Here is a 16439-nt window from a genome sequence, read left to right as displayed (position 1 = left end):
AAAGTGGTGATAGTGGACTAATCTTTTTCCTAGATAATGGAAAACTGTTCAAATTTTCTATTTCTTCCTGATTCAATCTTGGAAGATTATGTTTCTAAGGAATAAGCTTTCAGGGGCAAAAGTTTTCAGCTTTTTACTATTGAGTCCTCGAGTATGTGTTTAGCTCTGTGTTGTCATATATGACCCTTATTCTGTTGACTTATGTTCACTCTATACCTATCTGGTTCAGAAGATACAGGCTTCTGTAAAAGAAGCAAAAGAAGTTTTTTACAAAAAAAAAAAAAAAAACAGCTCCTGTTCTCAAGAAAGTCAATGGAAGTTGATAGCGGTGCTGCGTATGAACTCAAATCTTACACTGAATCGCCAACAAACCCTCAGTTTTCACCAAGATGTTGATGAGTGACAATTTAAAGTATTCGCTCAGTACCCAAGTTGGAAAGTAAAAACTAGCGTAGAACGAAGTGTACCAATTAACAACCAGGAGAGTGGATCCTCTCCTGTTATCCTGGACCAGTTTTTATTAAAGGATTCCTGGAATGAGATCCACATATTCCAAGTAGACTGGAAACACTCATGTCCTAATAATCCTTTTTGTACTGTTGAAACCACTTCATTGGACATGTTGCAATAGCAACCCCCCCCCCCAGTTAGATTAGTGTTGACACATTTTATTTCTCAGTTATTTAATATTTAATGTTTTCCTTAATACTCAAGTGATGTTTGTCTCCAGTGTTCTAATGTAGCACAAATCCTATGTAAAATCATACTATGTATTTTTGACATTAATGTTGAAATCCAAAATATATGCACAAATCTTTAATTTTGTGTGATGTGTTTTAAGTACTATTCATTTAATTTATTGAAAATGAGAATGAAATGTTGAGCTTCTTTAACGCACTATGCAAGCATGTGTACTTTTTATATCTCTCAGCTCTAGTTTTTACCTCATCCAGGTTGCTGTAGTCCTTTAACATGCTGTTTTGGCAGTGCAATGTGGACTAAGCTGCTTCACATTCCCTTTGCAAGTTCAAATCATTATGCCCATTCATACTCCTTCTAGAACTCCTTATCCCTAAAACAGTTCTATTTTTCCTTAATTACTACTACAGAGGCTTTACATTAAATTGCTGTCCCATGCTAGATAACTTTTGCAAATTGTTAAAAAGAATATGTACTTTGAAAGTAAATTTAGTATTTATATTGTAAATATATGCAAAAAACAAAAAAAAACTTTTTTGTAAAAAACAGGAGCCGTTTTTTTCTGTAAAAAACAGGAGAAGTTTTTTTTTTCTTTTTTTAATGGATGTTGAATTTTATTAAATGCCTTTTCTGCATCTATTGGGATGATCACATGAGTTTTTTTTAATCTCTGATTTCATTAATGTGGTATATCATGTTGATTTGGGAGGTAGAATCATGATTGTATTCCTAGAATAAATCCTACTCATTGTGAGTAATTCTTTTCATATATTGCTTGCTAATATTTTATTGAATTTTAGCATCTATGGTTAGTAGGGATATTGGTCTGTAACTTGTTATTTTGTTTGTTTGGTAGTGCCATTGTCTGGTTTTGGTATGAGGGCAATGCTAGCCTCAAAATGAAGGTGGTAGCATTGCTTCTGTATAAAAATATAAAGGTATTATATAAAATACAGGAATAATAAATAATAGTATAGGAATATAGGAATTAATAGTTTGACAAGGATAAGTATTATTTTATAGAATTTATCTGTGAATCCATATGATGCTGAACATTTTTTGAGAGTTTTGATTCAATTTTATTAGTAGTAATCAGTCTTTTCAGATTTTCTATTTCTTCCCAGTTCAGTCTTGAAAGAGTTTGCTTCTAGGAATTGGCCATTTCTTCTAGGTTTTCCAGTATGTTGGCATACAATTTGTCATAGTAGTTGCTTATAATCCTTTGTATTTCTGTAATGTAGGTTATAACTTCTCATTCATTTCTGGTTTTGAGTCCCCCCCCCCCCACCCTTTTCTTCCTTCTTCCCTTCCTTCCCTTCTTCTTCCTTCCTTCCTTCCTTCCTTTTGAGGACTCCAGCTAAGGTTTATTTTGTTGATCTTTTTAAAGAACTAGCTTTTAGTTTCATTGTTTTCTTTTGTAATCTCCATTTATTTCCACTCCAATTTTTATTATTTCCATTCTGATCTTTTCTTCCTTCTATTAACTTTGGGCTTTGATTTGTTTCTAGTTCCTTGAGGTTCAAGCGTAGATTGTTAATATTAATATTTTTCTTGTTTCTTAAGGTAGGCCTGTATCATTACAAATTGCCCTCTGAGAACTGCTTTTGTTGCATCTCAAAGATTTTGAACTACTGTTTCCATTTTCATTTGCTTTCAGGTAATTTTTATTTGCCTCTTTGCTTTCTTGGACCCACTGGTTGTTTAGTAGAATGTTTAGCCTTCATGTGTTGTTTTCCCCCCCAGTATTTTTCTTGGAATTCTGGTTTCATAGTGTTGTTGTGGTCAGGAAAGATGCTTGATATGATTTCAACCTCTTGAATCTATTGAAACTTGTTTTGTGGCCTAACATGTCTATCCTGGAGAATCTTCCATGCATGCTTAAAAAGACCATGTATCATTTTTTGAATCAAATATTTGGTGCATATCTGTAATGTCACTGTTTTCTTACTGATTTTCTGTCTGGCTGATCTATCCATTGGTCTAAGTGGGGTGTTAAAGTTCTCTACTCTTGTTGTATTACTGTGAATCTCTCTCTTTACATCTGTTAGTGTTTGCATTATAAATTTAGATGCTCCTAGGTTGGATGCATAGATATTTACAATTGTTACATCCTCTAGTTGAGTTAGTCCCTTAAGCATTATGTAATGATCTTCTTCTCTTGCTATAGTCTGTTTTGTCTGATATAAGTACTGCTATCTCATTTTTTAATTTTTTGCTTGCATTTGCATGGACTATTTTTCCATCCCTTCACTTTTAGTCTGTATGTTTCTTTAAAACGGAAGTGAGTCTTTTTTAACAGCATACAGATTTTTTTTCTTAATCCTTTCATGTACCCTATGTCTTCTGATTAAATTTAAATGGATTTAATGCTTCAGAGTAATTCTAGGTAGCTATGAACCCTTTGGCCATTTTGATAATTGTTTCTAGTTGTTTTTATTGTCAATTGTTATTTCTTCTCTAGCTCTCTTCTCTTGTGATTTGATGCTTTTTGTGTGTGTGTGTGTGTGTGTGTTATGCTTAATTCCTTTTTATTTTTCTGTGTGTCTGTTATAGATTTTTAGTTTATGGTTAACATAAGGTTAATAAATAACTTCCTATATTAAGTTGATTAGTTGGCTTTGAACATACTCTTTAAGACTATATTTTACTCCCCGCCCCCTGCCATGTTTTATGTATATATCCTTATATTTTACATCTATTTTGTGTACTCTTAACTAAATTTTGTAGATATTATTTATTTTACTACTCTTGTCTTTTAACCTTTATACTAGCTTTGTAAGTATTTGATGTACTACCTTTACTGTGTGTTTACTTTTACCAGTGAAATTCTTTTCTTTCATAGTTTTCCTCTACTTAATGGCCTTTTTTTGCCCCCCCCCCCACTTAAAAGTAGTCCTTTTAACATATCTTGTAAAGCCAGTTTAGTGGTGATGAATGTCTTGGAAATTCATTCTCTTCCAACTCTGAATGATAACCTTGCTGGGTAGAATATTTTTGGTTGTATGGCTTTTTCTTTCAGCTCTTAGAATACATCATGCCACTTTTTTCTGGACTGCAAGGTTTCTGCTGAAAAATGAGTTGATAGCCTTTAGAGTTTCCACTGTATGTAAATAGTTGCTTTTTTCTTAGCTTTTAAGATACTTTTTTAAAAAAATATTTTATTTATTTATTTGACAGACGGAGTTCACAAGTAAGCAGGAGGCAGCTAGAGAGAAAGGGGGAAACAGGCTCTCCGTTGAGCAGAGAGCCCAATGTGGGGCTCAATCCCAGGACCCTGGGATCATGACCTGAGCCGAAGGCAGAGGCTTTAACCTACTGAGCCACCCAGGTGCCCCTAAGATACTCTTTATTAATTTTTGACTTTGTTACGTGTCTTGGTATGGATGGCCTTGTGATCATATTGTTTGATGTGGTGTGTTTACTGGAGCTAGATGGCTACTCCCTTCTCATGTTAGGGAAATTTTCACATACTATTTCTTCAAACAATTTTTTTGCCCCTTTCTTCTTCTCTCCTCCTTTTGGGATTCCATAATGCAAATATTAGTACACCTGATGTTGTTGCCGAGATCCCTTAATATATCTTCAATTTTAAACTTCCCTTTTCTTCTTGCTGTTCAGGTTGGGTTCTTTCCAATACCTTGTGTTCCATATCACTGATACTTTTTTTGTTTTTGTTTTTTTGGTTTTTTTTGTTTGTTTGTTTTACATCTTCTAATCTGCTGTTGATAACCTCCGGCATATTTTTCATTTCAGTTATTGTATTCTTCAGTTCTGAATGGTTTTTATATGTTCTCTTTGTTGAAGTTCTTACTGAGTTAATCATTCTCCTTTCACATCTAGTGAGTATCTTTATGACCATTACTTTGAACACTGTATCAGGTAGATTGCTTATTTCTGTTTCAATTAGGTATTTTTCTGAGATTTTTGTCTTTTGTTTGGAATGTAATTTCATTTTGTCTGTGTCTCTCTGCTTCTATGCTTTATGGAAGTCAGCTATAATTTCTGGTCTTGAAGGTAGTGGTCTTAGGTAGAACGCATCCTGTAAGGCCCTTCCTGCTGTGACTGGGTCACAACTGCTGTGGAAGTACTGGTGAATGGAGCTGGCTTCCTCTTCACCAGGGCAGGATTTGCTCTCCAGGAGTGCTGGTCCTGGCTGGAGCTGCTGCCAGGTGTGGTGAGGTAGTTGCTTTTGGGAAAATGCCAGTACTGATTGCATTTAGGTGGAGTTAAGCCCCACTGAGTTGCAGAGGTCCCAGAGTTAAGCCCTGCTAGTTGTTATGGGGGTTCACCTTCCTGGTACAGGTCCCCAGGGCTGGGGGTGCTCCATATGGGGCTTGATCCCTTTGTTCTCATGGATAACCTTCATAACTATTCTATCCCTCCTGCTTATGTGTTCCCACTGTGTCTCTGTTTTCTGTCATTTTCACTGTCACTTTCAGAGAGTTGCATTATATATGTTATACCTTGATTTGTCTGTAACGAAAAGTAAGCTCAGGATCCTCCCCCAATACCATTTTCCTGAAATCTCTTTATAGAACTTTTTGATAATCCTTTTTATTTCAGTAGGAAAGGTGTTATTATTCGTTCCTACTTTCCTTTCTAATTTTAGAAGTTTGAGAACTGTTTTGTTTTTCTTAGTCTAACTGAAGGTTTCTCAATTTTGATGCTCTTTTCAAAGACTCAGGTTTTGGTTTGATTGACTTTTTCTCATTTCTTTATTCTTTATTATATTTATTTCTCTTCTAATCCTTCTAATTGCCTTCATTCTGTTGTCTTTGGGTTTAGATTGCTTTTCTCTTTCCAGCTCCTTGAGGCAAAAACTTAGGGTAATGATTTGAGATTTATTTTGGTATGTGATTTTATATAGTTATATCATACTGTAAAAATCCTTTTGACAGATCTCTGCTTTTAGTTGGAATGTTTAATGCATTTATCTTTAAAGAAATTACTGATAGGGACTTCTGTCATTCTGCAATTTGTTTTCTATATGTGATAGGTATTTACTCAATTTTTCCATTACTACTTTGGGGTTTATATTTAAATTTATAACAGTCTAGTTGAAATTAATAGCAGCTTACATTCACCAGTAGGTGAACAATGAGAGACTATGGACTCTGAAAAACAATCTGAAGGGTTTGAAGAGGTGGGGGGGTGGGAGGTTGGGGGAACCAGGTGGTGGGTACTAGAGAGGGCACAGATTGCATGGAGCACTGGGTGTGGTACAAAAACAATGAATACTGTTATGCTGAAAATAAATTTAAAAAATGATAAAAAAAAAAAAACTGCTTCACTGCAATTCTAGCCATTTGCTTTTATGAGATTATTGTCAAATTACATTTCATAAACTGTGTCAGATCTGTGTGTTCTGTTGAGTCCTTCTAGCAAATTTTTCAATTACAGTTTTTCAGTTTTAGAATTTGTATTTGACTCCTTTTATAATTTCTGTTTCTTAGTTGATATTTTCTATTTGCTGATGCATTGTTCATTTGTTTCCTTTAGTTTCTTTGTCTGTGGTTTCCTGTAGCTTTTTGAGTGCTTTAAAGACTGCTAAAGTCTTTAGCAAGTTGAATTTCTGCTTTAAGGACGGTATTAACTTCTTTCCTGTTTCTTTGTGTGCTTTTTTTTCCCCCCCAAACCGGTCATTCTAAATATTCCAATGTAACAACTGTGGAAATTGGATTCTGCTCCCTCTCTAGAATTAGTTTTGTTGCTTGTTGTAGTTACTTAGTGAATTCCAAACTGTTTTTATAAAAATTGTGTTCTTTGTCATGTGTGGTCTGTGAAGTCTGTGTTTCATTAGTTTAGTGGTCAGCTAGTGGTTTGAAAGAGCTGTCCTTAAGTGCATGCAGATGAAAGAAAGAAAAAGAAATAAACTAGTCCCCTGGGCTTTAGATTGACTCTGTTAGGTCACCCCATCAGTACTTATTCAGGGTGTTTATGGGCTGATGTAAACATCAGCAAGAAAAAAAAGCTTAGGGTCTTCTCAGATCTTTCCTGAGGATCTATCCTGATCTGGGTTTTGGATGTGGCAGCTTTTCAAAGCCTTTATTCCCCAAAGTACTTCACTCTTCAGCTTTTCCTTTCATTCAGTCCTCAGCCATGTGTCTGTTGTCTGTCATAACCGTTAACTCTAGCCTCAGGCAGGAGCATGTTCATTTCCTTATCAGTATTTTGGAGAAACACCCTCTGGAGCAACACCCTGAGAAACTTCTGAGTTAGGTTAAACAAAGGTAAAACCCCTTATTTCAATCCTCCCAGTAGCCCTCAGGGCAAAACAAACACTATCCTTGGGAACAGGAGTATTCTGCCTCCTGTAGAACCAGGTCCCCATACCACTTACAGGCTGCCATTTTTTAAGACCACTACTGACTGGGAAGAAGGATGGGGAAAGACTAAGATAAAATGCTATCAAGTTAGCCATCTGAATTTCAGTCACATTTTAAACTTTCATTTGATTTCTCTTCTATCATCTTCCAGACTTTGAACAATATTGAGTGACAGTTTCTGCCAGTCTTTCTAGTGTTTCTGTGGAGTGGATGGGTCCTTAGAGTTTCATTCTGCCATTTTCATTGCCTATATGCATGCATATTTTGTGGAAATAGACACACCAATTGGATAAGTGTGATCTGATTTTCCTAGTATATTCTGAATGTTTGATGCTTTATTAAAATTTTGTAAATACTTAGACTGTTATATGATAAAAACACTGCATATATATTTGACATAATAGGTAAAAAATGGAGTATAGAAAAATTCATAAATTGTGTAAGGGAATTTAGGGGCTAGCATGAACATACTTGTACCCTTGTAGTATGACTACCAAGCTCACCCTTTCCCTACTATTAGAAAAAAAATACTATTAGAAAAATTATTAGTTTGACCCAGTACAGCTTCTTGCTAGAGTATGAAAAGCCTCTTGTTTTAATATTTTAAACTGAACATTAAAGAGCTCTGAGGAACATTGTCTCCAAAAATCCATTCAAATGTTTTGTTGCTAGATGCTCTAATTAATGCGTTTGTCTTTGTTACCAGTACTTCTTAAAACACACTGTTAACTGTCTTTGATTTCAAAATAATATGTCATGCCTTATTTAGAAATAACTACTCCCTTCATGTACCTTTAGGGAAGTTCTCCTAAATAGCAAGAAAGGGAATACTTGTCAAGCTCTACGGTTACAAGATATAATCTCCCCAAATCACCATGCTTGCTAAATTGTTAACTGACAAGGGATATTACTTTATATGCAAAAGAAAATTATAGTAAACACACAACACTATTGGGCTTACTCATGTGAATATCTGATGCAAGGAACAGTATGCTGAGCAAAATGCAACATTTTATTCATTAGATGTTGTTAGAAATTACACTCCTTTGGATGGGATTTTATGTTAAGATTTTTTCCTCTGGGTAGGAAAGCAATTCTTTTTATTCTAACTGAAGACTGTTCAACATATAATCAGTTTTTAGGGGAGCCTTCAATACAGTACATCTGGTTGAAAAGTGACATTGCAGGATACAGCATATCAGATAAGAATTAATTTTTCAATTTAATTTGTTTGGCAAAGGTAAAGATAGCCTATATTACATACATGATTTTCCATATGCTAAATTCTGAAGCGAAACTACATTTGAACCAGTCTTTGTAGTTTTGCCCACAGCACTTTCCAGTAACAACTTGTCTTGAGGCAGTTTATTTCCCTAATGTAACAACAGGCTACAGCAAAGTGACAGCTCTCTAGCTATAAAATGCTAAAATTTTTTTGTTGTTGTAGGCATATATTACTGAAAGGAAATTACATAATACAGGCTACAAAACTTTTACTAATCTGAAATAGAGAAGTTCTCCTTACCTTGGTCATTGTCTGACTTTGGTCATGATTGAACACTATATTAAAGTTTTATAGACATATGTATGTTGTTTAATAACAACTTTGAGCCTTAAGGAGACAAACAAAAATAATTATAATAAACATGTGTTTACATGTAAAGCTTTGCTCTCAGATTCCAATTGTAATGCCTGTTCTAAATGAATCTTAAGAAATGTAAAAATACTCAATGGATTTACATTTACAGGTCAAGTGCTCCCTAGGGATAGGCATTCAACAAATGATCATGATAACTTAATATCTTTCCATAAATGCCATTCCAGTACTAAATTTATCACACTTTGAACAGGAACTAGGGAACTTAATGTGCTTTTTAATAACAGATTTGGGAATATGTGGTAAGGTGAACAGAGTTCTGAATTATTATGCAATTTTCACTGAATATCCTATTTTGACAAGATAACTTATTCCTAGCACACATACTGCCCTGGAACTTAGCTTCATATGCCCCTGTAGGATTTTTATATTTCCCATTCTTTATTGAATTTCATAAAGGTATGAAATAAATAAATTTAGTAGATGTGCTCTTGGTTCCTATTTAAGACTGTACACCTGAAACTCCTAAGCTTTCCACGTTCTATTATTTAGATCTTAACCAAAATTAGATAACAAAATGTTAAAGGAAAAACAAAGTTTACCGAACTGTGTTTTTAAATTCTTCCTTAGCACCAACGAAAATAAAAATTCAGATTTGAGAGTTCTAAAGCCCAGTTTATAAGCCCTATTTTTCTATTCTTTCTGGCTTCCAGCTTCTAAAACTTCTGTAAGTCAGAAAAAATTTTTAAATCCTGTCTAATTTATAGGGTTGTTGTAAAGAAAATAACATATGCCAAAGTGCTTTATAAACTAAAAGAGGATATACAAACATAGTAATGGTTAGACTCCAATATTTGGTTTTCAAAAAAGCTTCACTGAGTCACTCATGTATAGGATAATTTTTATCTGGATTCAGGGAAGGAAGTTTTGATGGCAAACTTCTTCCATATAATACATGGGGAAAATGGCCATCAGGTTAGTTTTGCAGTAACAAGTCTGGATTCCTGGGTGACCCTTCTAAATTTAGAGAGGAAATTAATTTCTAGTTCTGGTGTGTTGCTTCCATCACCTAATACCTTCAAGCTTACTGATTTAGACCTATTCGTTTTTAAAATTTACGTCCTGGGAAAAAACCTCCCATTTCCCAGGTTAAGCTTCTAAGTTGTAGGCACTATTCATCCAGCTCCCTGCCTCTAATTGTAATTAATAAGAACAAAACATTTGTAACCATACACACATCCTTTATACTGAAATGACATTGAATATATTTTCTCAGTATGTGACATATTTTCATGCATATACCTTATCTCTGTACAACCTTAAGGATTCTTTAACATATATTTCATAGTTTTCCCTTACTAACATTGTGGTTTTCTTTACTAATGAGTGAACAGTTCTAACACATGAATTCATAATTACATTGTCATTTATTTCAGTCCTACAGCATACACTGAATATAATATGCTTGAAAACACTTCAGTATTTCTTGTTCTTTCCAGTGCTAATATGAATCTTAACTATCCACTTCTATAAATTAAATTGGCTAGGAAAACACATTTCAAAAATTGTACAAGAATAAGCTAGAATTATCACAATCAACGTGGATATGAACTCAAGAATTCAAACTATATCTCAGGAACACTTTATCTTCATGGTAAACATTCACTTTATGCAAATCCCACTTGGCTTCATTTAATTAAAAAGCTGAAAAAGAAAGAAAATTATATGCTGAAAACAGGGAAAACACAATATGCTTTTTATTCATTCTAAAATAGTACATGTAAATAGATACAATAAAAATGTCATAATTACATTAATTCATCTCATTCTAATTTTTTATCAGGGCAATTTCTCTGAACTAGTTTCTGAGATGGGGTCAAAACTTATGGTGAGAACAGGTGAGGGGTGGGAGAGGATGCTGATAAGAACTTGAACTAGCAGTGTTTAAGTTTGGGTAAAATACCCTATTTCTTTCTGTGAGCCACTTTCATTGCTGCTTAGAACAGAAGTTTAACCAGTGTTTAAACTGGCAATGTAAGAGGAACAAAAAGTATGAATTAAAACAAAGATTTGAAGTGGGTCATTTCAATGTCCTTAAAAAAAAAAAAAAAAAAACTTTCTTTTCTTCAACCTGTAATTCATTCACTTACATAAAATGACTAAACGCTTGATGTTTTTAAGTGAAATTTATAGCTGAAATATATTGTACAGCCAGAAAGAATGTATATATAAATCATGAGTCTCATCAGATTCTGAGTACATAAATATCTGCACATAAATGCTTGTACAGACAGAAATAAAAGGGAGCTGTTTTTCTTAACTTCCCTAAGCAAAGTTTTAATCTATGAACAGAAATATAAGTTGTAAGATGGTAAGTCAATTTAAATAACATTAACTAAGTTTCTGCTTGATATTTGTACCTCTTTCTAACATGTGGCAAGGTTTTTTGTTTTGTTTTGTTTTTGTTTTTTTTTTTTGGTCCTAATAATATAACTTTGCAGGGTGACCAGAGACAAACCATATTTTAACAAAATATTAAAATAAAAACAAAAATAATTGTTGCTACAATTAGAAAGCCATGTAGTTGGAAAACTGTTAAATTCGTAAGGATATATAATATCTGGATGTTTAAATCTTAATATCCTAAGAATATATTTCTTTGTCTTTCTGAACCTCGGTTTCCTCATTAGTGAAAAGAATGTTTGGCTGATCTCCAAAGTTCTTTATAGTGCCCATATTTTATCAACCTAATGACCTTGTGATGCTATGTGCTAAAAGTAAACATGTATTTAAAAAGACTTAAAATGTTATATAACAAAAATATAATAAATGTAATACAGTATAATAAAATTTTAAAATAAAAAGGTTATACAATATGAAATAAGTACTCCATTTCTGAGGAATTAAAGGCTAGAAATCGTGTGCTGATCCCTCAATGCAACAAGACCTTGCTTCTGTTTTTCAAAATAAATAGCTAAGACTGAGGCCTGAAGAAGAATGTCAGTGGGGAAACTTCCTTAGAGCAGTAAGCAGTGGCTGCTGTTCAATCCACATAATCCTTAACACTGATGGCAGTGCACAGAGATGTGTCCTTTGTAGATGAACTCTTTGGCATTTTCTGTCTTTAATTTTAAACTTCCCCTAAAGATTAAAGCTAACTTAAAAATGAGAGTTAATGATAAAAAGAAAACTTGGTCATAAAATACTTAAAACTTAAAGTTGAAAAAATTATGACTTAAGGAAACTGAGAACTTACAGGGTTTATTTTTTAAACAACTGGTCTAAACCTTTTTAGCTGTGTGCATTAAAGATCACCTTTTATCATTGTTAAAACTATTATACTATAAAAACAAAAACAGTAATATGACCCTTATGATCATTTTATACTTCCTAACTTTTTGGATCTAAAAAGTCAAAAAAATTCTATGATTTTTAGATAAAAATCTAAAAATAAAATAAATAAACAAAAGGATCTCTGTACCTTCTTATTAAGGTAAACTAAGAATCCTTAGTTACCACACTGTTGGTTCACACTAGGAATTTTTCCCAAACTATAATACTTATTTTTTTAAAAAGCTTGTTAAAACAATCTTTTGTTTACATTTTATTATGCAATGACAAATACATATTTTATCTGGAAAGGATTCTATTATCTTACAATAAAGGATAAGTTTAACAGACTACTTCCCGTTTTTTATATTTAAAATCTCTTTCATAAAAAATTGTAAACTTTACAAGTGTTCATTCAAGACACTGGAAAGATCGAAGTGTATCAAAAATGTTTTGTTAAAATCTTAGAAAAGCATAAAATATTATTCTCTAGGTAATCATTCAATATTAATATTAAGCATCCAAGGTATATTCCAATATGAATGTTTTATATGGATTTCATCATTTGAGATTAGTCCCTCATTCCTGTCAGGTTCTGACATAATTTTTTCTTTTTAGATTTACCTGTCTAGTAATTTTGATGTATAATGTAATAGTTCTCTTCTATCTGTGTTTCTAATAGTGCTTGGATAGTATCTTTCCTAGGAATGCTTATTGTAAAAATGTATAAAAATACTTTTATAACATAAAAACTGTTGAATGCCAAAAACCAAATATACTCCTCTTACTTGGAATGTATTTTTCAGTATTGTGGTTGAGTTCCTTAGAGAGGGAGCAGCTGCCTTAGGTACCACCATCAACTTCTGTCTGGACTCCCTTTTACCCTTTCACGAATGATTCTCTTCACAGGTCATGGTAGTATGTGCATACGTAGCACTGACTACTGTAGCTAGCTTACTTTGAAGTGAATGCATGTATGGTCAACTGACGCAAGTAGCGACAGAAGATGGAGGCTACATGGCAAGTCTAGAAAATTGTACACAGATTAGAGAGCAGACTAGAACCAGCATGAGTATGTCCCAGAAACTCCCCCTTTTGCTAGCTTAAAGGGATGCAACTATTCCCTTCTGGTCTACATAATTTGATTATTGCTTAAAGTAGATCAGGGATGCAGAGGGACATTGTGTATACAAAGAAGGAAGGGGATAGAGATCTCCCAAAACTTGCAAGTGTGGTTCTTTCCTAATTATTCCCTCATACTTACAAACATTCAGGATCTATATAAAAATGCAGTCCTTGACTTGCGGAGAAGTGATGTTCCAAAAGTTTGTAACAAGGTTATTATTTGAAATACCAAATAAGTTTTTCTAGAGAAACATGATTTAAAATGGTAGTTGTTTTCTCAAAGTTGAGCCAAAAAAAAGTCTGTCTCAATCACCATTCAGCAAAGATTTACTGCCCATCTATTCTGTACAAGAATATTGTGTTTAGAAGGGTGCTGTAAGATATGAAATGACTGAAAGTCATGGCCATTAGGTTTTTTTCCCTATAGGAGAGTAAGACCTGGACACGATTAAGTATAACACAGACATAGTTGATGTGATGGCAAGTCCAATTGTTAGAGTTTTGTTTGCTTGTGTTTCAGTTCCTCTGACTTTGAAAACAAGTTAAAGGAAGGGATAGTAGCCTAGGCTATGGGAGTTCAGTGCCAAAGAATAAAAATAACATTGTGTTATGTTCAGTATGGGGAGTATGTTCAGTATGAGGAGCCCATACACTTTCTGTAAAAGGCCAGGAAGTGAATAAAAACTGTGGGCTGTAAATCTCTGTTGAAACCACTCAACTAAGCTCTTGTGGAATGGGAAAAGACCTCTGGACTTGGTCACTGTGTGGTCACTGGAGACTCATATGTAAAACAAGTTTATTCCTTTTTTCTTCCTGTGAAAAATCTAACTAGGCATGAAGTAATGGCTTGCATTTTGTTTTTATTTATCTTAATTATCTGTTGTTGGTGTTTAAAAAAAAAAAGATGCATACACAGTACTCTTAAATGAATGCTATCCAAGTGGGAGCTGGTTAAATTCTCTGAGCTCTTCAGATGGACATAATTTGCTTGTGTACTGTACTTCCTATTCTCAAACTGGGGAAGAGTCAGGGAGACCTAATGGTGACATGCCACCCTGTCTGAGAGAACTCATGTATGTGATTAAAGGGCAGTTGCTCAGATTTCATTATGGTATTGAAAAGAAATTGGAAGGGAGGAAAAGCCTTGCTTCTTTACTCAGAGCATGGATCATCTGCTAGTTGAATTGTTCAGTTGGCCTTGCACCTAGTGGAAGTTGCAATGATTCACTGTTCTTAGGGCTTTCTTAACCTTTACTTTATATTCATAAATGTTCTAAGGGGATGCAAGAGAGAAGTACATTATGGCTGTTAGCCAGTCGTCTTTAGCCTGCTTCTCGGCTTTGTAATAGAAGATTACTGAACCCAGAAAAATGTTCAAATCTGAACTCCACAATCCCCAAACAAGGCCTAGAGGACTTGACTTCATTAGGAGAAGGGAAAGGAGAAGGGAAACGAGATCTTTGGGTATGGAAACCTTTCTGTATCTCTGTGTACACAGGGTCAACAGCTCTCAAGTCTCATTACTGCTAAGGCCACTTCTCTACACAGCCTAAACTAAGAGACTTAGTAATAGCTTTCATAGCATGGTTATTAATAATGAGACATAATCAGGAAGGTAGATACTATTCTGGGGGAAAAAGAATAATAAAGCTAGTGTGTGGAATAAGGTTGGGAGATAGGTGAAGAAGAAAAAAATCTTTTAGATCACAGGAGCTGCCTATGCAGGGTTTCTGCATAGAGTAAGTTTGCATAGAGTAAGTGGTTCCTGTCACAGTAAGGAAGTTGAATTTTCAAGATGGAACTCACCCTCTAGAGCCATTTTGTGTATGTCTGTTCAGACTATGTGTTTTGAGGCTGGAGGGGTTGGAATGAGCAGTACAGAATGTAAAAGAAAAACAAAAACAAAAAACGGAAGTTTCTACAGAAATTATTTTATATAGAGGTTCTTAGTATCTATTTCTAATATTACCAAATGCTGATTAAAAAATCTTAGTACATACTTAAACATGCATTTTGATTTATTATCTTGGGAATTAAAATTTATACTGTTTGTTAGTGGAAAGAGATGTGACTACATTTGTCCTAGGCAGAATGACATGTATTTCTGTCTTTTGTTTTAGTTCTGCTTTCCTAACCTTTTTCTAACTTCTTCCTAAAGTAGTAAGAGGGAAGTAACTAAATGAAATTATACTTTGTTTGGAGTGGAGTGCATATGCATATATCGGAGTATTTTACAAAGCTACTGTTTGTCAAACGGTTAATTCCATGGGTCAAAGTCTATTGCAGATATCTGTATCTGAGGTCTTATCTCTAAAGCAATGTACAACAGCCTAAGACTGGAATATAGGGTCTCACAGTTAAAAGTTATCTTACATCTATAAAGCAGCAGTTTGCTATAACTTGTCTTATGTATGAGAGAAATATTATGGTCTTTATTTGAAAGATGAGGAAAACTGAGGCTCAGAGAAGATTAAAAGACTTGCCTGAGGTTATAGTTTTAAAGTGCCATGGTCCAAATCACATCTTCTCACTCAAAGTCCAGATCACTTTCCAATACACCACAGTGAAATACAACAATATGGAAAAAATAGTCCTTAAGATTCAATTTCCATTTGCAAAATATTATTACAAGATTTAGCACTGTATTCCTTATCTAGATAAGATAGGGGCCAGACAATGGTGCCTTTAGAGCATTCCAGCTCTTCTCCGAATCCTCTCTAAATCTTCGGTCCTTTATGTCATTCTTCAAAGCTGGAACTCAGCAGGAGAAAGACAATCCCAGTGAAATTCTTATCAGTGATATGTATTGTGGATTGATCACCACATCATTTCAATATTATTTTTCTATTTGTATAACTCAAGATTATATTTAATATTTTCTCTACAGATGAAAGATCTACATGTAAGATACAGAAATGAATGTGAGATTGCTATACTGTATATCCTGGGATTTTTTTGTCTTGCTGTACTTGTCCACTACCATACTTTCCTCAAAATTCATATAAATGTCTTTCATTTCTGTTATTCTGTACTTCCCATTACTGAACGTCCATTTTTTTGTTACTCATTATTTCTCAAAATAGCCAAGGACATCAGGAATTAAAAGTAATTTTTTAAAAGACAATAGAATATAGTTTCTATGTCCATTATAAGCTTAATAAAATATATTTTTATTATTTGATGCCAGCCAGCTAAGAATCAATCTGAATTTGCAATAAGTATCTTTATAGCTCAGGTTTCTGGAATAATTATCTTTCCACACAGCACACATCCCTTTAGGTGTGTGGAATAACCTAACAACTCCAGGAGGTGTCATTTGATGTGAACCCATCTTCTGGAGTTGTACAATGTGGCAAACCAGT

At 33.9% G+C, this 16439-nt stretch overlaps 1 protein-coding gene across 2 annotated transcripts in view; it reads right to left on the bottom strand.

Annotated features, from left to right (window-relative positions):
- Positions 1-9238: 9238 nt before the first annotated feature.
- Positions 9239-16439, bottom strand: part of LOC111144512 (tumor suppressor candidate 3) — a 249406-nt gene continuing 242205 nt past the window's right edge. The window contains exon 10 of one of the 2 annotated variants that reach the window (XM_022498825.1): positions 9239-10326. In XM_022498825.1, the coding sequence (XP_022354533.1) occupies positions 10311-10326 (16 nt within the window). In that variant the 3' untranslated portion in view covers positions 9239-10310. Of the gene's footprint in view, positions 10327-15568; positions 15624-16439 lie in introns of those variants that run through there. The other variant, XM_022498824.1, reaches the window with a different exon arrangement.

This window comes from Enhydra lutris, unplaced genomic scaffold (genome assembly GCF_002288905.1).
Source record: "Enhydra lutris kenyoni isolate GAN:26980312 unplaced genomic scaffold, ASM228890v2 scaffoldscaffold11, whole genome shotgun sequence".
NCBI lineage: Eukaryota > Metazoa > Chordata > Mammalia > Carnivora > Mustelidae > Enhydra > Enhydra lutris.
The sequence above is the reverse complement of the archived record's forward strand: the minus strand, read 5'-3'. Positions and strand labels throughout refer to the sequence as shown.